General features: G+C 55.5%; 2 protein-coding genes across 3 annotated transcripts; one reads left to right on the top strand and one right to left on the bottom strand.

Moving 5' to 3' along the window:
- Positions 1-1,180: 1,180 nt before the first annotated feature.
- TM9SF4 (transmembrane 9 superfamily member 4) lies at positions 1,181-14,450 on the top strand. Its single transcript, XM_026042163.1, has 18 exons — positions 1,181-1,225; positions 4,304-4,417; positions 5,935-6,034; positions 6,453-6,621; positions 6,702-6,831; positions 8,002-8,125; positions 8,933-9,051; positions 9,233-9,344; positions 9,819-9,889; positions 10,337-10,469; positions 10,970-11,051; positions 11,133-11,208; positions 11,560-11,643; positions 11,821-11,996; positions 12,346-12,409; positions 12,966-13,085; positions 13,548-13,637; positions 14,044-14,450. Exons 1-18 carry the CDS (start codon positions 1,211-1,213, stop codon positions 14,191-14,193), a joined length of 1,929 nt encoding a protein of 642 aa, XP_025897948.1. The 5' UTR covers positions 1,181-1,210; the 3' UTR covers positions 14,194-14,450.
- Positions 14,451-19,782: 5,332 nt separating this feature from the next.
- PLAGL2 (PLAG1 like zinc finger 2) lies at positions 19,783-24,487 on the bottom strand. Of its 2 annotated transcripts, none has more exons than XM_026042210.1 (3): positions 24,102-24,487; positions 22,328-22,716; positions 19,783-21,497 (listed from the first exon to the last, which is right to left on the bottom strand). In XM_026042210.1, exons 2-3 carry the CDS (start codon positions 22,588-22,590, stop codon positions 20,276-20,278), a joined length of 1,485 nt encoding a protein of 494 aa, XP_025897995.1. In that variant the 5' UTR covers positions 22,591-22,716; positions 24,102-24,487; the 3' UTR covers positions 19,783-20,275. The 2 variants fall into 2 exon arrangements, with proteins under 2 accessions (XP_025897995.1, XP_025897996.1); XM_026042211.1 differs by having other exon boundaries at positions 22,328-22,695; positions 24,102-24,174.
- Between the last annotated feature and the right edge of the window lie 2,057 nt (positions 24,488-26,544).

Genomic DNA, 26,544 nt, shown 5'->3' with positions numbered 1-26,544 from the left:
GTGCGCGGCTCCGCGTGCTCCCTGCCAAGGCTCCGTGCCCTCCTCAGCTCCCAGAACCCAAAGGCTTCCTTGAGTGGCGTTGTCGGACCTGGAGAACGGAGCAGGGCCCGGGTCGGCGTCCTGGGCTGTGCTGTGCGTGGATGAGCTGAGCGTGGTGATTCCTGTGGATGCAGGGAGCCGGGAAGCGCTCGGAGCCGGGAAGCGCTCCGTGCACGGTGTTCCCCCGGGCTGCAGCTCCAGCTAAGAGGAAGAAACCAGAGCGGTTTGGGCTCGTGGGAGATCTTACGGCGCCGGTTGCAGAAGCAGCCACTGGGCTGCCACTGCGGTGGCACTGCCCGTCGCAGCGGCTCTGCCGCGGGTCCGCRGACACGGCTATTCCCGACGCCGGGAACGGGCCAGGGAAGCGCCTTGCAGCCGGAGCCGCCGGGATATCCTCCCCGGGCATTATCCATAGCGCTTCCGCAGCTCCGGAGYGAGGTGCCTGCGGATGCCAATGGACACGGGGCCTTATGACATAAGTCATACGGACATGTATATATAAATACACAAGCTTTGTAAGTCAGACTAACCCTGAGCGCTTCCCCGAGGTGACGGCCACGGCGGGGCCGGGAGCTGCTCGTGCCCAGCGGCCCCGGCCACCCTGCGGTGCCACGGCCGGTGCCCTGTCCTTGACACCGTCCTTGCACCATCGATGCTGAACCTGTCTCACGGCCGCGTTTAACGCTCCTGTTCACGCTTGGTGCTGCACGAGAGGTTGTCTGGGGCCTGCCAAGGGAGGGAGTGTGGTTTTTTTTTAAGAGCCTTTTCTATATTTCCAAYGGAAACCAGGCTTTTGGGGCTGTCTGCTTCCCTCTGGGAGACAACTCCCAAGCTCAGAGCTTCCATTTTCAGCACTAAGAAGTGTCTTATTCTGTAGTCAATAAAGCATTTTTAAGTGCCATGGTGGCTGCCCTCACTGTAGAGTGTGTGTGGGACATTCGCCCCCCAATCCCCTCCGTTTTCCTCCCCAAATCCCCGCTAATCACCCCCCCCCCCCCCCCCCATTACGGGGGTCCCATCGGGGCTCCCCTCGGGAGCCTCCGCCCGCCCCTCATCGCCCTCATCAAACATGGCGCCCGCGGCGTCGCGGCCGCCGTCGCCATGGCGATAAACGTGCGCAGCCAACGGGCGGCCGCTTCCGCTGACGTCGGTGGCGACACGTGGATGCAAGATGGCGGCGGCGCTGGTGAGCGCGGCGGCCGCGGGGCCTCCCCGGTGCGGCGGGCGGGCGGGGCCGGCCCGGGGCGGCCCGGGGCGGGGGGGGCCGCTCCCCGGGAGGCCGCTGCCCCGCGGGGCCCGGGGCCGCCCGCGCCGGCGGTTCCCATGGCCGCGCTTGGCTCCCGAGCGGCGCCTTCCTTGGGCCGCGCGGGGCCCTGGTGAGAGCCCCTCGGCGGGACGGGGAGCGGGGGTCCCGCCGGGGCTGGCGGGGACTCGAGGAGGAGCGGGCAGGGGGGAAGCGAGCGGCTCTTCCGTCCCAGGCCCCTCCGTGGGCCGCTGCCCGGGACAGCGGGTCGTTTCCGCGCMGGTTTTAGGTCCCACGTCGGTCGTGTTGGGGGTCTGCCCCCTCCTTCCCCGTGGGGAGGGCGGGGAGGCCCCCGAGGGCCCCCCCTGCATCAAAGGGGCTCCCAGAAATGGTGGTGAATGCGGCGCTTGTGTCCCCTCCGATGGCTCTGGGGCCCCTCTGCCCAAAGGCTGCGCAGGGCAGCGGCACGGCGAGCCGGGTGGTTGTGGCAGTGCGAACGGAGGCGCCCGCGGTGGCACCAGCGCGGTGCCGTCCTGCTGGGGCTGCCCAGCGCGGACCGGACACTGTGCTGGGACGGGGCTTGGGCCGTCCCGCGGGGGACGGGGCTGTTCCCCAAGCCACGTTCTAGGCTTGCGCCTTTCTTCCCCTCCTGACACCTCGTTAGAAAGGCTCAGTGACAGCAGCAAGGTGTCAGGCCTCCATGAGGCTGCCGGGTTAACTGCCGCACGCGGGTTGTGTTTCCCTGCGTCTCTTCCCAAATGCCTTTGAARTAAGAAGGTCTCGGTTGGTGCTCTTTGATCTGCACCTTTCCCTGCTCCGCGGAGAAGAAGGGGGAAAACGGCGGGTGCGCTTCATCCTGGCTTATTTTCCCACTCCCTTTCCCTCCCTTTGAGTAGATATTTTATTGTCTTCCTGAGTTTATGTTTTGAAACAGGCTCAAGCTGACCCTAGTTCGGCACCAGCCCCGTTAAATTGTTTGCAGATCGTTTGAAACGCTGCTGTCTGGAGGCTCGCTCGCCCCGTCCTGGGACACGTTGTCCCCGCTGTGGGCTGGGGCCCTGGGGGTGGCCCGAGCCCCTGGGCAGGGGCTGCGGGAGAGGACGGGGTCCCTGTGCGGCGAGTGCCGGCCTTTTAGGGAGCCTCCCGTGGGGAAGGGGGGTTTCCTGGTGGGTTTTGTCCCCTGGGATGTTTTTCCCATGTCTGTTCTTTCTCTGCTTGGCAGTTGCGTGTCTTTGCTTCAGTGTACAATGTCCTGGCATCGCGGATGCGGGGCTGTCACTTCAGTGGGCTCTGTGTGTTTTGGGATGCTTGTTGCTGCTTTGGGGTTCTCCCTTCCCCTGCTGTCCCCCTGTACCAGAGGTCTGTGCTTCTCTCAGATGAAGCTCTGTCCTGCGACCTTCAGCCTTGCCTGGAAAATGAGGCGCCCAARGGTGTTCCATGAGTGGGACGGTGCCTCCCGACTTACCCAGGCGCTTTGGCCCGTGCCCACGTCGTTCCTAGCTTCTTACTTCCTGTGGGGCAACCAAAGTGCACGTGGTACGTGAAAGCTCCCCATAGCCGAGGTCTCGGCTTTGCCCTGGGCAGGCTCCGTTGGCAGCAGGTCTGACGGCTGCTGGTCGGAGCCTCCTGTGCAAGGTCCCTTCCCRCTCGGCTCCGGAGCTCGCTGCGGCCGCCTCTCCGTGCCCGGGGAACAGCGCCTGCTCCCTGGCGATGCCGTCCCGGGCCGCCCTCCTGCTGCCCGGTGCTCTTTGAGTCACGTCGTGTGTGCGATGAGCCCATCTTCTACCAACGCCGTCAGCAAGAGCTTGGCTTTCCAGGCGCTCGCCGCTGCCGAGCTTGCCCGGTGCTTCACGGCAGGGATCAAGGGCTGCTCCCGGGCCGGCTTYGGGGAGCGGTGACGTGTGTGCGTTTCGAGCGGGGTGGAGGAGGAGAGCGCTGTCCCTGTCGCGCTTCCCCTGCCCCGGAGGAGCCATAAAGTGCTGCTCTGCGGGAGGAGAGAGGGAAGGGCTTAGTGTGCAGCACAGCAGGAAGTTGCCTTGTTCGGCCTGGAGGGCTGTTTAACTCCAAGTGATTTAATTGGTGTTTTAATTTCCTTCTCTATCTACGCCTTTCGGTTACTTTCCAGATAAGCTTTCTGTCCGCTGCGCTTGCATTAAGCAATACCTGGACTAGATCTAGAGAGCCCCCGTGTAAGCAGGAAAATCCATAGCTGGTAATTTAATATTAACAGGCTGCAGGTAGATTGCTGGGTTTAGTCTGTATTGCCTTGCCTGTTTAAGGACATGTCAAGCTCCCTCCTTTTCCACGTGCAGCGTGCGCKGGCCGGTGAAATGCAGTCAGTTTGGGCTTTGCAGCCACACGTGTTAGGCTGAAGTGAATCAACTTTCTAACTGATCCCTCTTCCTGCTTCCTGAAAAGGAGGCCCTCTYTTTTTTCCTTCTCCCCGTGTTGAGCCGAAATTCCCCTGCACAGGGTGAGGAGGAGGAAGGCTGTGGCCTTGGAAGGAGAGGCACATTGCACCCCTGCTGGGTGCAATGAGTTGTCAGGTTGGCCCATTGTAGTGTCAGCCCATTCCGTGTGTGTGTGTGTGTGTGTGTGTGTGTGTGTGTGTGTGTGTGTGTGTGAACGTCAGCCTGTCACCTGCGCGGGGGTAACTTCCCAAGGGTAGCGCTGACAGGGACCTAGTGCCGAGGCCTGTGTCCTCCTCACTAACAACCCCTGCAGTTACGTGCTTCTTCACAGGGGCTTTGCCTGGGTCGGAGTACAAAAACTGGATGATGGCCTGGTAAGGGAAGCAGGTTACAGATTTTGAGCTCGCCTTTATTGCATCTGAACAAGGACCAAACGTTCCCAGTTCCAGAAGAGCAGACGCGGTGGGAGTCGCGGCACAGAGTTAGCTTGGTCAGCGGAGCTCGGGGCCGCCCAGCTCCCCGGTGAATCCTTCCTGCCGCTGCCCATCTCTGATACTGTTGTGTGCTCCTATCTGCTGTCTGTAACGTGCTGCCTCTTTGGTTCCTGTAGGAAAGGCTAAGGTACTTGCTGGTTTTGCTGCCGTTGCTTCCTGGTACAGACTCCTTCTACGTACCTGGCGTGGCTCCTATCAACTTCCATCGGAATGATCCTGTGGAAATTAAGGTAGGGTGAACTTAGGGAGATCTTGTTTTTTCTTGATTATGTCATAGCAGTAAGTTGGTCYCTCAAGCCAAACTTTGGCCACCTGTTAAAATTTGGGGCGGATATTTTCCTCTTCATAACATTTGTGTTGGGAGAAAGGGGCCCTCGAGTAATTGCTGTCATCACTATGCCCTAGTATTCCAGTGTTGACTCTTTCTTGCTTCCTGTTTCTTCCAAGTTCCTTTAACAGCTACACCAAAGTCCTTGAGATGTTGCTGTGCTGGGCAAAACAGCCTCCTTTTTTTCTCATTCTGGTTTTAAAGTGAATTTTATGAGGGATTTTCTCTGGTATTATACTCACTCTCAAAGTGTTGGTGGAGACTGAGCCTATAGATGGTAGGCTGAAGTCATGGTTTGAATCAGACCATTAAAATTTTCTCTTCTACCTGGTTTTCATGTGCTGTATCCTCAAGAAATCCACGACAATCTACTCCAAGTGCAGACATTCGTCCTTGAGCATCACGGGCCTGACAACCCCGGCTGCTGCAAAGCCCCTCCTGTGCAGCACCCCTGGTAGCAGCACCCCTGGTAGCAGTGCATGGCACCGCTCCTCCCGCGCAGGAGGAGGCCGGGCTCTGCTCCTGGCATGGCCTTTTACAGCCCTTTCCATTTCTTTTCTAAAGCTGTGGCCTCTGTCCCGGCACAGCTGGCACCCCCGGGGGTGCTGAGGTTGCCTTCTCCTGCATGAAGCACAACACAACTTGCTCCCTGGCCACAGGCTGCCAGACCTGGGCTATTTTGAAGTGAATGAGGCCGGCCTGTGGCTGCAGTAGGTTTCCTTGGGGAAAGGGCTGTTGAAATGGCTGCTCTCAAAGGCATTTCACGAGCCAAGTGTTTTTTCTGTTGATGAGACAAGCTGGCAAGTTTGCCTGCACTCTTCCAATAAATGAGCTTGGCTGTGGTACAAAATGCTCTTGCTTTCCTGAGCAACTGTGGTCTGGGCTGTGTGTGGAATGTCTGCACTTCTCTTGGGCCCTGTGATTTGTGGATACTCTCCCAAAATGTTTGGATTTTGCCACTCTCTGTTGTTTTTCCAATCTGATGCCTCCCACGGTTTCCTTCCAGCGATAAAGGCTGCTCAGCTTTTTGTATCAGTAGAGGTCAGGTCTCTAGGTCCTGTGTGACTCTCTTTTTGAGGCAATAACTCTAATCTTATGTGGAATGAGGCTCTTGAATCTCTCAGGCACTTTGATTTGCAGGATTTCATTGGGTTGTAAATTTGTGAAACCAACTCACCATGCTTTCCTACAGGTGTTTCCTTATTAATAAAGGACTTGATAGCAAATCACAACGTAGAGAATTTACAACTAAAAACCATGCAAAAGTGAAGAAAGCAGGAGCTCTCCCAGGATTGTCTCCTTTCTTGCAGCTTCCAGAAGTGAACTTTATGGGAATTGTTTCTGTGTGAGCTTTGGAGGCTATGAGATCATGCGAGCTCTTTCGTGCAGCTCACTGTTMTGGCTTTCTGCTCTCTGCAGGCTGTGAAGCTCACCAGTTCCCGAACCCAGCTCCCATATGAATACTACTCATTGCCCTTCTGTCAGCCCACCAAGATAACGTACAAGGCTGAGAATCTAGGTGGGTATCTGTGGAGCAGCAAGCTGCAAATCAGCTAACGGGCTGCCACTTACAAGCTGCATGAGGGTTTGTTTACAGGAGGAGAAGCAACTGCAAATGTCACCTCTAATAAACTGCTTGAGGAGAGCCTGCTCTCATTTGTTGAATGATGGCCGTTTGCAAACTAGAATATCTGTGTATGCAGAAGCACCCTTCAGCAGAGGACCTGTAGCTAATTTCATAAGCAGTGCTTGGTATGTCAGACAAATAACAGAACCAAAATACCCTCTAGTTTTTTTTCCACCCAGCTGACATCCATAGCAACAAAGGAGACTGCTCTCAACACTGCAGTGTTGTGTGTGACTAAAAACCCCGTGGCAGGATGAGTGGCAAGAAGCCTAGCAGCCCTCAACCCTGCCCTCGCTCTCCTGTTTTCCAGGTGAGGTTCTCCGGGGAGATCGGATTGTAAATACGCCTTTCCAGGTTTCCATGAGCGTGGAGAAGAAATGTGAGGTTCTGTGCAACCTTCCCAATAAGCCAGTTACTCTGACGGTGGAGCAGAGCAAGCTGATCGCTGAGCGAATCAGGGAAGATTATTATGTCCATCTGTGAGTCATCTCGAGCACGGGTTTGTGTCAGTGGGGATTCTCTGTTGTGGACAAATTTGATGTGAAATCTGTGCTTTCAGCATTGCTGATAACCTCCCTGTGGCAACACGGCTGGAGTTTTATTCAAGTCGTGAGGAAGAGGAAAAGAAGAAGGAGAAGGATGTCCAGTTCGAGCATGGCTACAGGCTTGGGTTTATGGACGGTAACAAGGTAGAGAATCCAGATGCTGTCTAAGGGGGACCTGGAGGAGCTCTGGGTATCTATCAGGTGATGTTAGAAGTTACCAAAGAACATCAGGCCTGGGATTGCAATCAAGGGGTTTTTATGAAGAGTGGCTGTAAGAGAAGAGAGGAAATGAGSGCTGGGTCTTGTACTGGGAGAGGGGAGAGTGGCTGCTGAAATACCGGGTTGCCAACTAGGAGTTCTAGCACCTACTTCCCCACGATGTTGGACAACATTGTGCAGTGGCTTCCCCTCGGCAGAACAGGGTGGAATCCCCTCCCAGAGGAGCCCTGAAGGCTGCCTAGTTTTCAGCAGTCGTGGYGCCCTTTTTGGAGGCAAGAGACTTGTCAAGTGTTTAATTTTTGTATGAAATTGTCTGTGATGAGACTAGAACTTGAATTCAAGTCAAAAGGCAGCAATTTGATTTCCTCCAGCATAGTGCAATAGCTACGGCAAGAAATATGCTTAAGAAAGGAGGAAAAGGTATTAGGAAGAAAACAGAGACTGACRAATTGTACAAAATGGAATGTCTTGGGGAAGATGCTTGAATTTGCAAATGAAAAATCAGCATGTGGCTGCATGTGTGTCCAGTGGCTGTGCGCCCTAACGATGAGCTGTGTGGCTTAACAGCTGCACCTTGTGAGCGCACRCAAGTGCTCAGCTGCGACCCCGGGAGGCAGGTTCTTATCGATGGAGCAGCTTTGTGTGGCTGGTCAGGCTTAGGACAGCTGTGTGTCCACACACAACCTGAGTGATGTTGTTTATCTGGAGGAAGAGGCAGCCAGAAAATTAAGGCTGTAGCTACYGAGGTGCTCCCAACCTGATTTTGTGATCTTGCCACTGAACACTCCACTGAGTGCACGGTTGAGATGTGTCTTTCTGCTGGTATCCTCCCAGCCAGAAGTGGACTCGAACACCATTGCTGGTGCTTGGAGCGGTTGATATGTCACCTTTTAAACAGCCACGTTCTCTTCTTTTGTTTCCTTATCACTGGAAAGTGTTAGGGAGCCGGGTCTCGCTCCRTAGCACATCGTATCTGGAGCAGTTGGAGTCTCCAGTTTCCAGCACTGAAACTGCTTTCTCCAGTTGTTGCTTCTATACGTTGCCTGTTCTTCCCTTGGGATGCTAACGCTTTCGTTTAATGTCAATCCATTTTAGTTCTACCTGCACAACCACCTCTCCTTCATCCTTTACTACCACAGAGAGGATGTGGAAGAGAACCAGGAGCCCACGTACAGGGTTGTGCGCTTCGAAGTGATCCCCCAAAGCATTAAACTGGAAGGTGAGAGATTTCCAGGCAAGAGAGCCTGGGAGGAGAGTGTCTTGGGGCGCTGGCAGTTGCACACMACTAACATTAGTGGTAGTCATTGCTTCCATTGTAGACCTTGTGGCACAGAAATGAGGGAGTCGGGATTGGAAGTCCAATATAGCTTTTTATTTAGTTAGAAAATATAAAAAATGGGGACATATGTTAAAATGCAGCACATGAAAAATGAATGCATTTCAAGAGCTGCGGGTGGTTTTTGCGCTGTCCTGTGCGTCGTGGCCACGTCTGCCGCGCAGGGACGGAGCAGCAGGTGTGCAGGTCCAGAGTCCCCAGGTGCCTGGAGTTGTTCCACAGGGGTTAACACCTCAATTTACCTTATGGGGTTCGTCTTTCTACTTCAGTGAGCCCAGTATGAAACGGGAATCTTAGAGGGAGAGTTTGCCCATATCACATATCGCCCCATGCTACTCCTGTAGCCGCGGCAGCAGGCCCTGCAGGGGAGCCCTTGTCTCTCTGAATCTCCTGTGGAACAGAGGGTCTCTTTCCCCATCTAGATCCTCATTTTCAGAGCATTTAGCTTTTACCCTGCCTGTAAGGAGAGGCTCACACGTGGCTTGCCTTAAACGTTCATTAATGGTGCTCCGTTCCTGATTGGAAGAGCATTCCTGGTAACGGCCAGGCACCTGGGAAGGGAACGGGCGCCTGCCCGGCAGTGTGTGGGATAAAGGCAGCGCGGTGATGTGTGTTGGGGCCGGCGTGGCCGGAGCGGGGCTCTGCCCCAGGGAGGTGCTCACCCCCTGTGCCCTGGCTGTTCTCTTGCAGACCTGAAGGCTGATGAGAAGGGTCTGTGCACCCTGCCCGAAGCTACGGGCTCTGCTCCTCAGGAAATAGATCCTTCTAAAGAGAACCAGCTGCTCTTCACCTACTCTGTGCATTGGGAGGTGAGGGCACAATGGGAAGCTGGCTGGTAACCGCTGTGTCTGGGGGCGGTTAGTGCTGAGATGCCCATGCTGCAGAGCAGTTGTGGAAGGCGTTGGGAATGCTCTGGAATAGGGCGACACGGGGCTGGGATAGCTGCTGGGTGCCCAAAGGGCCTCTGCTCCTGCAGTGTTGTTCTTTCAGGAAAGTGACATTAAGTGGGCTTCCCGCTGGGACACATACCTGACCATGAGCGATGTGCAGATCCACTGGTTCTCCATCATCAACTCAGTCGTGGTCGTCTTCTTCCTTTCAGGTGAGTGAGGTTTGGCACCGGGAAGGCTTTCCCGTTTAGCTGCAGGGGGGTTGCTGTGAGCTCAGCTGCAGCCTGAGGGAGATGTGGCCACATGGGAAGTGTCAGAGGGGCAGGAAACCAGCATTAGACCGTGTGAAACCTTCCAGTTTGGGCAGCACTCTGTAGGGTCAGACTGTCACTCACCTCTGCCCAGATTGGGGCTCTTGGGGGAGGGCAGGAATCCCTGGTGTGGTTAACGTGCATCTCGCATGTCCGCATCCAAGAGGAATAATCGGGAAGGCTGCAGTGCCCTGTTCCTATGGGAATGCTGCCTTGTGTCCCCTCTGGGGTTTGCTGCTGTCTTTGCTGGGGGAGATGCTGCATGCTCAGGGCTACCTGGGCTAGTGCAGCCCCGTGTTTGGGGCGAGCCGTGTAGCYGCCCCACAGGAGGGTCACTGGGAGCCTCTGAGCCGAGTTTGCTTTGTGTGTCTTCAGGTATTCTCAGCATGATCATCATCCGCACCCTCCGGAAGGACATTGCCAACTACAACAAGGAAGATGACATTGTATGATGTGTTCCCTCTTGGGACTGGGATGGGAGAGGGAGGGAAGTGCTGAAGAGGGCTCTGGTTTGGAGGAACCGGCTGTATTTTCTCTTGCCTTTCCCTGGTTTTGCTGCTAGCCCTGCAGGTAGGAGGGGCAGCTCTGTAGTGTCCTGTCTTGGCACCTTTGGTGCTCCGTGTTCAATGGCAGATCATCCATTGGGATGTTTTCTGACCTAAGTAATGACTGCCAGCACTTTTGTAGATGGTTGCCTTGGCATTGGCAGTCCAGGCCTAAACCTTATAGAGACCCTCAACTTAGCCTAGGAGGAAAGAGGTTTCTTAACTAGAGGGATGTCATTCTTTAAAAGACCTGGTTGCGGGGCACTCACCAGTTACACTGGCTGTGGTAGGACATGTTTCTGCTGGCAGGCTGCATCTAAGCACTGTCTGTTCCCATTGTTGCTGCAGGAAGATACCATGGAAGAATCCGGTTGGAAACTTGTTCATGGAGATGTCTTCAGGCCTCCACAATATCCTATGATCCTCAGTTCTCTCCTGGGTTCTGGGATTCAGCTCTTTTGTATGATCCTGATCGTCATCTGTGAGTGGCACGCATTTCGCTGGGGTGTTGTAACGGGAAGAGGGACGTTCGTCGCTCCCATTGGCGTTGACAAGTCCTCACCTTTGCTCGTGTTAAGCCAGATGAGGCCCACTTCTTGTTGCAGGGTCCATCTAGGCTGAAGGCCTGTGCTCAGCATCTCTAACTTTCTAGATACCATTTCCTAAATGAAGCCTTCTGTGTTTTATCGAGTAATGAGGACAGTGATTTGTGGAAAAGCTGGGTGGCAGCTTTGCGGTCTGAGCTGCGCCTGTTTGATTCTCTGTGGGGAAGAAACAGTGGGGCTGAAGCATGTTCTGTAGCTTGAGATCAAAGCTGGGGCTCTCCCTCTGGCTGCCCTGAGGCCGTTGGTGTGTGTTGCTGCGGGCAGGGAGGTCTGTGCTGGCGGAGGTGGTGCCAGGCAGCCGCATCCTCCCCTGCCCCTCTGCTGCCGCTGCGCCCTCACCAGAGCCGCCCTGCTCTGCTCTTCTTGCCTCCCACAGTTGTGGCCATGCTGGGGATGCTGTCGCCTTCTAGCCGGGGTGCGCTGATGACTACTGCCTGCTTCCTCTTCATGTTCATGGGGTAGGTGTCCCCTRCTGCCCTCCGGATACCACGTTCCCCAGGGAATGGAGACTGACTTTGGTTTGGCCTGTTTTTATGCAGGGTTTTTGGTGGATTCTTTGCTGGCCGCTTATACCGGACTCTGAAGGGGCACAGGTGGAAGAAGGGAGCTTTCTGTGTAAGTCTGTGCTAGCTTCTGTGTCTGCTGGTGTGCTGGGCTGCCCAGCCRGGCCTGCGCGTGGGGCAGACGGGTGGATCAGCTCCGGGTGTATTCCCGGACAGCTGGGTGCAGCCTGGCTGTACCACAGAGATTGGTGTGGGCTGAGACCAGAAAGGGAGGACACCAGGACACATATGACAGTAAAGCACACAGATCATCCAGGATCTTCACTGCAGTTTTACAGCACTGCTAAACAGAGGATGGAGAAGGGTTGTTGCTTCCATGCGTGCTTCATCCTGCAAGGGACTCATTAAGAGTCTGGTTCCTAACGGTCTGACGTTGTCTCTTAACTTGTGTTTGCTCTTGCAGACAGCTACTCTGTATCCGGGCGTAGTCTTTGGCATCTGCTTTGTGCTGAACTGCTTCATCTGGGGGAAACACTCCTCTGGAGCGGTGGGTACCCTCTTTACCTGGAAGTGCCCTGCAGAGGGAGGAGGGGGCTGCAGTCCCAACCCAGCTTGGGGAGTGTGGGTGTCAGGGCCACGATCAGCTGCAGAGCTGCTCTGGCCAGTGGTCTCAGGTGAGGGAACTTTCTGGAAGCCTCACTTGGGACACTTGGTGTGGTTCCAGGTGCCTTTCCCCACTATGGTGGCCTTGCTGTGCATGTGGTTTGGGATCTCCTTGCCCTTGGTCTACCTGGGTTACTACTTTGGATTTCGCAAGCAGCCGTATGACAATCCTGTCCGGACCAACCAGATTCCAAGGCAGATCCCGGAGCAGAGGTGGTACATGAATAAATTTGTCGGGTGAGTGATGAGTGTCTAGGAAATATGGTGAGTTGAGACCCTTGCCCCACCTCAGTGTCCTCAGGCTGTGACCATCACCTCCTTTGGGCACAGGCACATTGTGGATAGATTTCCCATGGGCAGTGCAGCGTTGCAGACCCGCTCTTGGCAAGCATGGTGTGGTACCACTGTGCCTACCAGTGGCACGCACCAAAACATAGGAGTAGCAGGGCCATTTGTTGCCTGAAATTAATTCCAGTGACGTGAAGCTGCAGAGCTCTTGCTGGGAGTGCTTTTGTGTAATGGCAGGTGACTTAATCGTTAGGCAATTATATTGTGGCACTAAGGATTTTCTTTCCTCGTTCTGTAGGATCCTTATGGCTGGTATTCTGCCTTTTGGAGCCATGTTCATCGAGCTGTTCTTCATTTTCAGTGTAAGCACTAAACCTGCTTAGTCTCTGAATAGCATACCCGTCATGTCGGGGCCCACTGGTGTGGAAAGGAAGGGGGCACCTGCTTGGATAACAGCTCCGCTTGAGGCCTTTCCATGCTGGCCCCGGGCAGCCGGGCCTCTTTGGCCTGTTTTCTTGCTCAGGGTCCTCGAGATGTCTGTACAACATTCCTGGATTATATGAAGGCAACAGCAGAGTCCAAAGGATGTTACTCTCATATCCTGCCTGGAAGGGGTCCTAACCTCAAAACATTCCAGTGGGAMTTTTCCAGCAATTACCCATTTTTTACCTTTCTGTGGACAGTGATAGGGAAAAATGGAAATGAACGAGCTCCCTTGTAGCTCTCTTGGGGCACCTTGCAATGGGATTCTTTGGAAGGCACGTTGTTAAATGTGCCTGATCCAGGGCTTTGTATGAGGCCAAGGGGCCCTTATCTCCTAGGCTGCTCTAGTAGAAGTTAGTCTTGCATTTAGTCTCATGTTCACTGTTTAATTGCAGTAGCAACGGAGTGGAGACCAAGTGCCGTTGTGTCTTTCAGGCAATCTGGGAGAACCAGTTCTATTACCTCTTTGGCTTTCTCTTCCTGGTGTTCATAATCCTGGTGGTGTCGTGCTCTCAGATCAGCATCGTCATGGTCTACTTCCAGCTCTGTGCCGAGGTGAGCTCTCCCTGCCGTGGTTTTGGTGGCTGACGGGGCCCGGGTGCTCCGGCAGGGCCCGGGTCGCTCTGTGGCCCCGCTCCCGTGGGTGCCCCTGGCACTCGTGGGCGAGTGGAAGCTGCTGAGGAGCGTGGTCTGCACATTGGAAACGCCGCGTGGGACAGGATTCCCTGAGCTCCCTCCCCTTCCCAAAGGAGCAGCTTCATTTCAGCCCTGCATGAGGGGAAAGGCGAGGCCAGAGGCTGAGCCTTGTTCTTCTGGAGCAAGCGCTGTAGCGTGGGCCAGGCTTTGCTGCCCTCCCGAGTTTTCCTGCTCTGTGTTTGGAAACGCTTCAGTTACTGCTTCTGTGACACACTAGTTAACCACAGCTTGGGGATGTTTGGAGGAAAATAAATGATGCTCCAACTGTCATGGATCAGAGGCCCAGGTGTTGTGGGATAATGCTGAGCCCTTTCCCCTCAGGATTACCGCTGGTGGTGGAGGACCTTCCTGGTGTCTGGAGGATCTGCCTTCTATGTGCTCATTTAYGCCGTCTTCTACTTTGTGAACAAGGTATTGCTGTCCCTCTTGTACAGAACCTTCGCCTTGCTAGAGATTGGGAGAGGGTTTGGAGAAGGGAAGAGCAGGGCCGCCCAGTCCTGGTCTGCGCCGCCCGGTCCTCACCAGTGCAGGGCAGCTCAGCAAACACCTGCACTAATAATTCTGCACAAAGGAARGGGCAGGTTGAAGGTAGGCGAGGGCCCTGTCCGTGCTCACCTGTGCCGAGTGCTCCCCTGTGGGTRTAAAAGTTCCTTGACTCTCCTTCAAAAGGGGGTCTCTTCAGCAAAGTGGGACGGATTCAGTGGAGGGTTTCCTCCGCTTCCCTTGCTGAATGTGCTCCTGGAGGTGTGGGAGGTGTGGGGAGCCTAGCTCCTGTTCCCCTGTGTTCACTTTTGCCTGTTTCCTGCTGCTCTTTCAGCTGGATATCGTGGAGTTCATTCCCTCCTTGCTGTACTTTGGCTACACCGCCCTTATGGTCTTGTCCTTCTGGCTCCTCACGGGGACCATTGGCTTCTATGCAGCCTACATGTTTGTGCGGAAGATCTACGCGGCCGTGAAAATAGACTGAGGAAGCAGAGCCGGCAGAAAGTAGACACCTTCATACGCGTGTCCTCTTGGCAGTGAAGGGGGCAGCTTCTCCCCACTCTTTTAAGGAAACAAACCCAGTGGGAGAGTGACGAGAGAAATAAACAACTCCTCATTTTGGAATGTACCTTTTGGCACAGTCTACATGGATTCTGGGCTACTTCTGGGGGGAAGAGGGGTCTGTAGATACCTTGCATTTTAACTTTATTATCCTACTCCAGTTTTGAGAGTTTGTTTTTTTCTTTTTTTTTCAAAGCAGAGAAATGTCCCTCTGTATAAGCAAACATCCTTTTTTTATTGATTTTTTTTTTAATGATGATGAATGGATTTGAAACAGAAGTGGAAACGCTTGTGAAAATGTCTTCTTCCAGCCCCTAGGGTGCTCTAGGATTCAGGGAGACTCTGCAGACCACAATCAGGCCAAGTTTCTGTCTTCTGTCCTGCCTTCGCCTCTGCATGGAAGAGGGAGCTTGAGCCGGGCAGCGCGAGAGGATCCCCGGGCCCCGCTCCTGCCTCCGACGTGTTTACAGCTCCAYGGAGGTGCCGCTCCGGGCCTGGGAAGAGCGGCTGGGCACCCGGAGCACGAGGAGCGGAGCCCTCCGCGTCGCCTGCCGGGACCGCGCGTGCCGCCCCGGAGGCGTCCACTGGGAACCTGCGGAGAGGGCGGCACGTCCTCCCCGCCGGAAGATGCCGGGATGGCATGGGATGCAGCGTTCCCGTGGGAGCAGCGCGGTCGTGCCCCGCTCCAGCCTGCGAYGGGAGGAAGGTGGGAGGTAACTGCAGGGCCTTGTTCTCTCTCCCCTTGTTAGCTCTGTGCCGGGTGGTTCTGCCGCCGCCGTGCGAGGGAGCGGGCTCGGGGGCGCCCCGTGGAGAGGAGCCCCCGCGGCGGCGCTCGGTGCCAAGGGGCCCGCGGCGGCTCTGGGCTCGGTAGCAGGGCCCCGCGAGCCTCCCGGGGCAGCTCCCGCCGCTTCCCGGTGCGGATTCTCTACCTCCAGGCTGCAGACAGGGCGCCCGCCCCACACGTCGTGTTCTGWTCTTCTTTGCGAACGGTCCCACGTTCCTGCGTTGGCCGCTGTGGGCTGTTCTGCAGGCTCCGCTTTGCACGGCTGGGTACCTGGAATGGCACATGGGCGGTTGGTTTTAAATGAGGTTAAGGTTTAATTTTGGTCACTTAAATGATGTTTACCGGTAAAAAAGGGTTCCGTGTTGTAGTGAAGGTTCCCTCCATGTCCCAGTTAGCTGGATTGTCAGAGCTGCAAGGGGGAGTTTCTGCTTTTGTTTTTTGCTGTATGAGGTCTCCAAGTAGCCACCCCCAGCGGCGAGCAGCTGGTCCCGGGACGGAGGAACCCCCAGGGTTTGGGGTTTTGCTCTTGGCCCAGGTCCACAGGAGCCCCCTGGCTCTGCCYGGGGACCCGCGTGTCTCTGGTGGCCTTTGCTCCCCGCAGGGACCCCCCGAGGCGTCGATTCCTCCTCAGCATTAAGTCTATTAAGTCTTCACAGTCTTGCCCAGTAACGTGTTGAGCCGCCCATCATGCCAAAGCTGAATCCTCCAGGAATCAAGGATGGAAAAGGGGAGCGTAGGCGCCCGAGCCGGCCGTGCCGTGGAGTCCTCCACAGCTCTGAGTGACGGTCTTGAGATTTGGGTTGGTTTTTTTTTTCCTTTTTTTTTTCTCCCCCTGCTCTTCCTTGGAGCGGTTCAGCCAGCGTTGATTTCTCTCCCCAAAGTGTTTTCTCTGTATTCTTTGTAATTTTTAATTAATGTATGTATTCTTTGTGTCCTATTGTAAATAAACCTGCCATTGTCCTGTTGTCCTGCTCTCGGGTCTGTGCAGCCGCCGCTGGCAAGCGTTCCTGGTGAGTGTTCCCGGGCRGCTCCTCGCTGCGCTTGGGTTGAGGAGCACTGGGGCTGGAGCAGCGTCACGGGCAGGGGACAACAGGGTGACACCGGCCCCTGCTCCCTCCACGGGGCTTCAGAGCACCAGCAGAGCTGGGAATGGGGCTGGGAGGTGCTGGGGCCACCTGGGCACCTGCAGAAGAGGTGGGCAAACAGGGTCTTGGACTCRCCTTCCCATTCCGCCTCTATTCAAAAAGAGATTTTTATCGACCTTGGGGCCCCCCCTCCAAGAAGACACTTGGGGCAGATAATTCCAATGTTTTTATTAAACAGCTTTGTTGTAAAAAATGCTTTCAACTTGAACTTCATTTTGTAAAGCAACGCAAAAAAAACTAGAGACAAACTGTGTATTTCCTAATGGCACTTAATATTTTTACAATTTAAAACAACTTGTCTTATAAAGCCCCCCCCAAAACCTTCATTAAAAGAGGTTATTTGCTGTATATGAAAGTGCTAGGTTAAATTTTAGAGGAAATTTAAACCCCAGACTCGGTGGTTAAGGGCAGGGAGGTTTTGGCCCAGGGTGCTGCGGGCGGTGGGTGCCGCCGCGGATGCAGCTCTGCTCTGTGCCCGGCCGCGCTCCCGCTCCTGCTGCCCGGCCCCGCGGGACACGCGGAGCCGCCCCACGGAGCAGCAGCCTCGGCGCGAGGCCTCGGCCAGCTCCAGCCTCCGCCAGCTCCGTCCTGGCCTCCTGCGGCCGCCAGCCCGCTCCGCGGCGGCCCGTCCTCCTCTTTGGTCGAACAGCTTCGCTGGGCCGGTGGCGCGAATGAGGCCGAGGGCTCCTGCTGCCGGAGCAGCCGCTCGCTCCGTGTCCTGCCGGCTCCGAGCGGKGCGGAGGCTCTCGGCCCGGCCTGCCTCCCCGGAGCTCCGCAGCCCTCGATGATGGGGCGGCCGCGCGGAGGAGGCTGCCAAGGAAGCTCCCGGCTGCGGGTGCAGTGCCAAGGTGGCAACGCCAGCACCATTCCCGGAGCCGCTGCTGCCTCGGGAGGTGCCGGCGCCCTGGGAGCGGGAGGCAGCGCCGGAGAGGCCGGCGGAGGCCGTGGCTGGGGGTGCCCGGGCCCTGGCCAAGGCTGGCGGCCTCCCGCGGGCGCCACTCGGACCCACGGACAGCGGCCGGGATCGAGCCGTGGCTTCTGCGGATGCGGGAGAGCCACCGGCCCGGGGCCTCGGCTCTGTCCGAGGAGCCTCCATGTCCACCCGCTGCTCCCTGAGGTCTCCCCGTCTGCATCTCCGTGCAGAAAGCAGCGACTCCGCATCCCTGCTCCTTGACCTTTYGAGTATTTATTATTTTTCCTTAAAGCCCCTTCTCTGACAAAGCTTACTTTTTTCCATCCCCTAACAAGCATAACGGGATGCTGCTCCCTCRTGCACAAGCGTCACAGTTTTTTAGACTATTAAGCATTGCTTTCACAACATGGTAAGTTTAACGTTACCCTTTACCTACGATTGCATGAGCACGGACTTGTCTAAGCTGGTTTATAATCCTTTTATAATAATTTAATGACGTTCAGTGCGCGTTTCCTAATGCGTTCAGCTTCTGAAGGGTAGATCTCGTGTTCACCACTCTCTCCTATGAACCAGCTGAAACCTTGAACTGCACAAAATAATTTATCGTGCGAGTTAAGGACTCAGTATCGTGACCTGAGGCGGTCTCCCTGTTCTAGACTGCTGAGACAGAGGGGCAGGGACGGCGGGTCCGGGTTCGAGCTGCCTGTGTCAGAGCGGCCGTGGAAGCAACTCACACGTGCAAATAGCAGTGAAACGAATTCCATTTATTCTTTGACAGACTACTGGGAGGGCAGAGATGTCTGGCTCTAAGTTTAGCTACCGCTGCTAGAGGAATTGCAATGGTGACAGCTGGTCAGGGTACAACACAGGCAAAAGGCGAGGAAGCGGCATGTGCTGGAAAGGAAGAAAACGGTGCGGGAGGCGTTGCAGAAACCCAGGACATCGTCGCTTGCTGCAAGCGATCAGTTCTGACCACTTACTTCTCAAAACAAAACAGACCAAACCTCTCACAACRGCTAAGGCTGGTGTACGTGATAACATTGGGAAGCTCTTGACTTTGCAAAGAGAAAAGCGAGAGATTGAGGTATTTAATGAGGGCAAGCAGGAGCCCGCTGACGGGCCCGGCTTCCCTTTCCTGTGTTACAGAACAAGAAGGCACTCGTGGAGCTTCGAAAGGCAACATCTTCAGTGGAGAAAAGCAAGTACTGCACTGAACTCGGGGAGCTCATTGCCACAGGATATTGTTGAGGTAAATAAATCTTATATTACATTTTGATACAAAAGTATTATTTGCAGCATTGCTGGCTAACCTAAAACAATTGATCTATGTTTTGGAGAATCAGTGGCTCACTAGATAGTCATTCTGGGAAGAATCGCTAAACTAAATCAAAAATAAAATCCTCGAGGACGACGGAAGGGGGGAGGCGCGCGTGGAGCAGCGCAGGGCTGCCGGCTCGGCGGGGGTGACGTGGAACCCGGCCGATGGGCTGGGGGAGCGCGAGGACGGGCGCTGCCTTCGCCCACGGAGCTCGGATAACGCAGCAGAGGTAGACTCGGCATCTTCAGGCTTCTCGGAGAACAGTATCCATAGATTTGCTAGGTGCTGTTGGCCTAGGACGGTTCCTCTGTGCTGAGGTATGAAGAGCTGTGAGGCTGCGTCCAGAAACGTGCACGAGAGCACAGCAAGATTGACCTTCGCGTTACTACCTTGATACAAGTGCCCAGGAGACGGTGATTTTAGCAAGTGCTGAAGGGCACGAGCAACTCGCTGCCACTGCGCCCCGCAGCCTCCCGCGCTCAGCACGTCAGCACCCCATGGAGAGCTGAAGAGCTGGCCCAGGGACGAGGGAGGCAGAAATTTAAGCTCAGGAGGCAAAGCTGGAGGAAGAGAGAACAGAAAGGCCTGTGGCTCCAAAGCTTGAGTGAAAAGGCAGCTGCAGGTCCAAGCCCTCTGCTTGTTAGAACTCTTAGTGTTGGGGAAAGTGATTCCAATCGAGCGGCAAAGTGTGAATGAACCCAGGAGCAATTATATTCTCCTGATTCCTGGATGTCATCAGCCTAGAATGGGGGTTGAAACTAATCTCTCGAGCTTAGCCAGCGCGCTGCTGACCCCAGCGACCGGTGCTGGCAATCCAGAGGAGCCCTGACCCGCGGGCACCGCGCGGCGCCGGCGCCTCCTCGTGCCGCCCAGCTCCGCACCGGCTCCTCCGTGTGCTTTGCTCTCCAGAAGGGCTGCGTGACCTGTTCTGCTCGCGGCTCCGTCCACCCACCACGCTGAGCTGGGCTGGGAGCTGCTCCGTCCTCTTGGTGCACAGGGAGAGGCAGAGGCAAGATGCAGGAAACGGGCAGGGCTGAAACAAAACGGTCCAAAAGCAGTGTATTTCCCCATGGGGGAAGAACGTGGAAGTGAAGAGAAATCAGTGCAACCTGACTTCGTTGTGTAAACAGTGTTCTAGCTACACCAGACGTAGAACCAGGGTATTCTGGTGCCTCCTATTTTTGTACTGGTGGAACAGATTTGTGTTGTGTAAACAATGGTCACTGTACTGAGTTGAACCTAATGGCTCCGTAAAGAGAAATGAGGTGCTGTGTCTGCATTCGCTGTGTAAACGGTCTCGTTGCTTAACACTGCTGTGGAGTAAGTTGTGCGTGGGTGGAGGCAGCTGCACGGGGGGCAGGACGGAAGGGCGGCCCCGCTGCTTCGCACAGAGCGGCTGTCCCTCCTCCTCCTCCTCATGGAGGTATTGATTATTTTGCCAGAATMGCAGTGTGATACCATAGGAAATGGAAGTTGGACTCTTCAGAAGTGTAGCCCAAGGTGAAAGAGTCTCAACTCCTTCTCAGGGTGAGGCCCTTCCCAGAGAGGAACACAGCTCCGGCATCTCGGGAAGGTCAGTGCTAAGGGTGGCTCCTGATTCACAGATTAAAAACTAGATAAAATCTATCCAGTCTATCAGCTGAAATCTTTTCACTGTACAGGACTGGGTCGTGCCTGGGGGTATCTGCTGTTCCAGTCTACAAGTGCTCCCTCCAGCGCTCGGAAACCTGCTGTGAGAGGCAGCTGGGAAAAGCTCTCGCCCCGGAGGGCACTGAGAGTTGTGCGTTTTAAGGCTCTCCACAAAAGGGTGGCTGAACGATCCCTTCTCCAGTGCTATTTTCCAGCTTATTGGAATGCCTGGTGGAAACGTGGCAGGGTGGTTGTGCTCAGGCTGGAGGTGAAAACGGGGGGCAACGAGTGAAGGGGACCAAAGTTCAGGGGGGCCCCGGCTCCAGGAGCTTCTTGAGGTTGGTGTTGCAGAGCGCTGAGCAGCGGCTGCGTCTCCCCCTGCGAGTAGCCCATGACCAATCCCCCTGAGGATACGGGCGGATTGCAAGGAGGAAGATTCAAGGGGAGGAAGCCGAGAAGATGAGAAAAGTCCATGTTAGCAGCACAGAGAGCCTCGGAAAGGTTAGCGGGGCTCTTGGAAAGCAGGGCCTCGTCCAGGGCGGGCGGCTGGGGCGAAGAGGACGGGGGCTCGCCAGCTGAGAGGGACAGACTGCCAGGGAAGTCTGCCAAGAAGCTGTCCACCTCCACTTTGGGTAGTTTCTCAGGCAAATATGAGGTAGATCCAAGCTGATACTTTGGAGGAGGTTGCGGTGGGGAGGAGATGGGAGAAGAAGACTCCAGAGGGTAGCTCATTCCCATGGGGAGGGAGTTAGGAACCAAAGAAGGGGGCATCCCTGAGCTGGGCATGGTTTGCAGATGTGTGCCGTACATGCCCACGGGCAACATGCCAGGGAAGCTCTTACCACCTATCATGTCTCTGGATGCCATACACAGGACCGGGCTCAGCTCTTCCTTCACTGCCACGGAGGAGCTGCAGCTGAGGAGCCCCAGCATGTCAACGGGCTCCGTCTTGATCTTCAGCAGCTCCTGGGAGTGGCTTTTCTTCATGTGCCGGGTGAGATGATCCTTGCGGCCGAAGCGCTGAGCGCAGTACTGGCACAGGAAGTCCTTCCTGCCCGTGTGCACCACCAAATGTCTCCGCACGTCTTTGCGCGTGTAGAAGCGCCGGTCGCAGTGGTCGCACGGGTGCTTCTTCTCTTTGGCGCCGCCCGAGGCCCGCCTAGAATGAGCTTTAAGGTGCTCCAGCAGGACCTGGGTGCTCTCGAAAGTCTGCAGGCAAACCTTGCAGCTGAGGTCCCCGCTGGCAGCCGCGTGCATGGCCAGGTGCCGCCTGAAGCCCAGCTTGGTGTTGTAGTTCTTGCCGCACTCGGGGCAGTGCAGGGCCTCCTTGTTGGGGTCGTGGGTCTGCAGGTGGTTGCGCAGGTGGTCTTTTCGGTGGAACATCTTCTCGCAGTACATGCACTGGTGCGGCTTCTGGGCAGAGTGCGTGGCCATGTGCCTTTGGGGGGAAAGCAGGAGAGTTCAGCCCAGGCTCCAGCCCCTACGAGAACACGCACTCCTTTCCTTGTGCTCTGCCCTTAAGGGCACCCAAGGCGGCTGGAATGGTGGGGCTGCGCAACGGCCACGCCGGGCAGCAGGGAATGCCCAGGCCCGGGAGCACAACGCGGCCAACAASCACCACGGCGTCCGAGCGGCGCCTGCCTGCCCGGAACGCGGCACCTCCGGCGTCCGGGAGCTCCTGTTCTCCCTGCTGAAACTACCACCGGGGAAGGGACAGTGACAACCCTGGGTGTTTGGGACCAGAAATGTCGTCCATGGCTGAGACCACCTCATTTCATCGAGAGGCATCACACTGCGGCAACATCTGTTGACTACCACCATGGCGGTCATTCATTAATCTATGAAACTGGGGTTCATCCTGCCTTCAAGTTCCCAGTCATCTTATAATTTATTTTTCTACCCTRTATTTCAATACACAACTGGAAGCTCTACTTCTTTAGGCTAGAGCAGTAACTGCCACGGAAACGCGCCTGTGATTGAGGTTACAAAGGCAGGACTTACGTAACACGAGCGCTAGTCTTGTTTTTCAGGTTGCTTTCCACTTTATGCTTCAATTTCCTCCTTAGTAATACAGAAAATGTCCTGAGCTCAGGATAAAACGTTATCTGAGGCTTCTGGAAGGGGCTCAAGCRCTGCCAAGTATGGTAATGCGTGGCACCCGCCTGCCTTGCCGGGTGACAAGGGCATTCCCCCTCCTCCACCTTCTCAGAAACTGTATGAGCCACCCTTGGGTGGGGGTTCCCCAGTTACCCACCTCCCGTTACCCACCTGTAGAGCTTGTACTTGGAAGCGAAGGCCTTGCCGCAGTGCAGCTGCGGGCAGTGGTAGGGCCTCTGCTCGCTATGGGCGAGCGCGTGGGCTCTCAGCTTGTCCACGGCAGGGAAGGAGGCCTCCGCTCTCTCACACTGGCATTTTCCCTGGCTCGCGGGCTCTTCCCCTCTTGGCCTGGGGACTAGTTTCCAGCCCGTCTCCTCCTCCTCCTGCTTTGCATCTTGAATCCAGGTGGGGACGCTGGGGAAAAATGCCGTCATGGCAGGTCTAGAAGAACGTGGCCATGTCGAGCAGAACTCAAGTTCACCGGCCGCGCTGCTGTCCCGGTGCAGCTGGCAGCGGGAGCCTTCAGTGGCGAAACTTCTCTAGGAGCGAAAAATCCTCATCTGAAATCACAGAACAGCTGGTGTTAAGAGGCTGCGTCCCTCTCCCGTGCACACGAACACCGTGAGCGTTCAACAGCGTTCAACAAGCGCCGCAGCTACGCGAGGCTGCCTGTCCCACGTGTTACACACGGGCAGCTCCCCCTTAGCAAGTCTGTGTCTTGCAAAACAGGACACAGTTATATTGCATTAGACCAGCTCGAGAGGGGCTTTGAGGCCAGAGGGGCTGGATTTGAGCTCAGCTCAGGCGTCTCTATAAGCTGCCCTCCATAGCAGGTAAGCGCCAGGGGAGCTGATGCATCCTGAGCACAGCAGGGACAACCTGCTGCGTTGTCCAGGCCATGAAATCACTGCGCTCACGCACCAAGGAGGTTCTTTTCTGCCTTAGCCCCTTTCCCTCGGATTCCTTGAGTGTTTTTTGAAGAATTTCTTTGCCACTATTAAGAACCAGTGTCGCTTGTATTGTTTTCTTTGGAAATATTGCAGGTGGGTGTCTCATAGAGCCCTAGTTATCTCATCTTTCCCAACTTTTTTCATGGCTCTCTTTTCCTTCCCTTTTTGCATGAACTTTGCAGTTTATTCTCGCTTGCTCTTGATCACTATCCACGTGGGACCCTCTTCTAGAGCTTCTCTAGAAACTATGCTTCTTGTTTAATCTGTTTTCATCCACTCTGCTCCCAACCTGGCGAGCTGGTAAAACCACCTCCTAGCAAACCAATGTGAATCACTGTACATGGGCCAACAGGATGGTGGATGAMAACCTGCTATCAATGACACCACATCCCTTTTCAAGGAGATAACAGGTGCTACTTCTCTTCAGGGCATCATCAGTCACTGTGTTTTCTCTTTTCCACTGCAGGGCCGATTCTACCTCTCTGGATTAGCAGATTTTCTACCGTAATGAATAAATATCTTTCTTTTATCATCTCTTCTACTCCTACAGAAGGTGAAACCGATTCCTCCTCAACAAAGTAAACCGCCTACAGCCTCTTCATCTCTGAGTATTCTCTGCTGGCTTTCCTCTCAGTGAATATCTACATTCATCGCTGTTAGCAGGTCGATCTGGGGTCGTGTTTGTCTTGTGAATAATATCATGCATTTTTATGTGGCTCCTCCAGCCCCAGCCACCATCCCGGGAAGGGGCTGGCTAGAATAAAGGCCTCAGCATGGGTCTCCCTCCTTACAGCGAGCTGCCTGAGGAACTCTTCCTAAAATAGCCGCGTTCCCCAGCCTCTGCCCCTCTCCATGATTGCTTCAGAGGGAGGAGCTTCCTGCGTGCCCGCGGACACGGCGCCGGTTGCGGCAGGATGTGCAGCTCGCTCCCCGCGAGGGAAGAGCGCGCTACCAGCGCACGCGAGCGCAGTAACATCCCAGGGAAATCACCGTACCTCCGGCTGCTCCCGCCGGTGAACGCACCGGGAAAGGGGGTGATTTGAGGAAGAGGMTTCACTCGGCGTGAGGTTTCAAAACGAGCGTTGAGAGCAGAAGTTGGTTTTAGGAGGGCTGAGCCTGCTCGCGCGGAGCACAGCGAGGAACGGACTAAAACTGCTGAGACGTCACCGGGTGATGCGATGGCTCCTTCTCCCTCTCAGGGTGCAGGCGGCCYGCGCTGTAGAGCAATCTTGCTTTGTAGGCGTCTGCGACTATGAATGTTTCACCTCTGTACGAGATGGGTCCCGGAGAGGATAAATGTTGTCTCCTGCTTCAGAGCTTTGTGCGCGTTCCCAGAGTCTCTCCCACTTCCTGCAGGTATTTGCTGCTTTCCCCCTGAACAAGCTCAGCCATCTGTTCCAGTTTCAAAGCCACCTGAAAAAAAAAGACAAAGTTTGAATGTTGCCGTCTTTAGTAGTGATGCACATAAACTAGCATTTTTCAGAGCAGAAACCCAAATACTCAAAAACGAAGTAAGAAACAATCGCCTTGTAATCAACTATGGTAAAATTTCATGAACCTTCCTTTAGAAGTTTAAGGTCCCAGAAGGAAAAAGGGCTACCGGTTTGGGTCTGTTTCCAATTCCAAATACACAATACAGGACAGTAGCAGCTGTAGAATAACAAATCCCAATGAGGACCTTGCATGGATTCAGTGCACCTCTATTGCAACCTGGTTCMGTTAAAAGTAATAGCTTAAGAATAGCAACAGATCCTAAGATTAAAGTCATAATTCATGCTYGGCTAATAAAATCTCTGCCTGATCTACATTTTCATTTAAAAAAAGATCTCAGCTTGTTTTTTTATGCAACATTTTCCTAAAGAATGTTTCCAACGTGCTCACTGTTGAGTGCAACTCTATCCACCAGACAGAAACATCCACTGCTTTTTGGAAATCTCAGATATACTTAATCTATACTTGTTCAGACAGCGTCTTTTTGATCACAAACCTACACCAGCATGAAAGGCTTGGCGCTTGAGCTTGAAAGTCYTTGAAAAATATTTCTAGCCCTAAAAACTCGAGAGCTCTCAGGCGGTTCCAAACGCTCCCAACACCAGGTCCATCTCCCCTCCTGCAGCTCCCCAGGGGATGAGAGCTGATGCTGGAGAGCTGGAAAAGGCCTCACCCATCKGCATGGCGCGTTTCCACCAGCTGCCACTTCACGGGAAATATTTTATGTCTATAGATGTCACGTTTGTGCTAAGGAGGGCTGGACCTGCTCACACAGGTGGCGGAGCACAGGGCTACAGTCGGAGAGAGCCCGGAAGGCGCTTGGCCCCAGAGTACAGCCGGCTGCCAGCGGCTGTTCCCACCTGCACAGCTCCACTCCGACACCTCCCTCAGGTGACACACAGCGCCATTCCCACCGGGAAACCTGCCCCGGGAACTTGAGGGAACCGAGCCATGGTAAAATAATCAGGAAAATAGAGAGGGTGCCTGGATCAGTTCCCTGATGCGATGGAGAGCACGGACCCGCTCACTTGGGCACAACAGGCACGGGGGGGTGGCTGTCGATCCCCGCGTTGCGGAGCTGCCGTTTCTCTTCCCACGGAGCGCGGCCGCCCGCGGCGGAGCCTTCCTGCGCGCCTGGAGTTTCCTGTGTTCCGCCTTGCGCCTGCGGCCTCCGCGCCGCCGCCAACGGTCCCTGGGCGCCCACGGGGCCGCCCGCGCTCTGGCGAGACCCCCGAGCCGCCCCGGCCGCGCCGGCTCCTTCTCCCGGGGCCTCTCTCATGTGCGACCTGAGTTTGTCCGTCCTCGGAGCAGCCACCGAGTCCCGTCAGGCGCCGACCAAGGAGCAGCCCCAGCGCCGGCGCTGCCGCCCTGCGCCCACGGGCGGGTGTGCGGGACGCGGCGGCGAGGGCCCCCGGTGCGGGGTGTAGCCGTGTACAGCCGTGGCCACGCACAGCCGCAGCTGAGCGCAGCGGTACCTGCACAGTCATAGCTGTGCACAGCCGCAGCTGAGTACAGCTCTACCTGTACAGTCACAGTTGTGCACAGCCGCAGCTGAGTAGAGCGCTACCTGCACAGTCACAGCCGTGTACAGGCACAGCCGAATACAGCGCTACCTGCACAGTCACAGCCATGTACAGGCACAGCCGAATACAGCGCTACCTGCAGTCACAGCCATAGCCAAGTACAGCCCTGCCTGCACAGCCACAGCCATGTACAGCCGTAGCCGAGTACAGCTGTGGCCGTGCACAGCCGTAGCTAAGTAGAGCTCTACCTGCACACTCGTTGCCATGCACAGTTGTAGCTGAGTACAGCCGCAGACACATACACCTCTGCCTCCACCGTCATAGCTACATACAGCCGCAGCTGAGTACAGTTATAGCTGCACAGAGCTGTAACTGCACAGAGCCACAGCCACGCACAGCCATAGCTGAGTACAGCTGTACCTGA

This window comes from Nothoprocta perdicaria, unplaced genomic scaffold, assembly GCF_003342845.1.
Source record: "Nothoprocta perdicaria isolate Ctin4 unplaced genomic scaffold, notPer1 scaffold_3, whole genome shotgun sequence".
In the NCBI taxonomy this organism is placed as follows: Eukaryota; Metazoa; Chordata; class Aves; order Tinamiformes; family Tinamidae; genus Nothoprocta; species Nothoprocta perdicaria.
The sequence above is the reverse complement of the archived record's forward strand: the minus strand, read 5'-3'. Positions and strand labels throughout refer to the sequence as shown.

Coding starts and splice junctions, on each gene's coding strand:
- PLAGL2 (XM_026042210.1), bottom strand. CDS start 22,590: ATGACGGCATTTTTCCCCAGCGTCCCCACCTGGATTCAAGATGCAAAG. Junction 21,498..22,327: donor TCCAAGTACAAGCTCTACAG/GTGGGTAACGGG, acceptor TTCCCCCCAAAG/GCACATGGCCACGCACTCTG.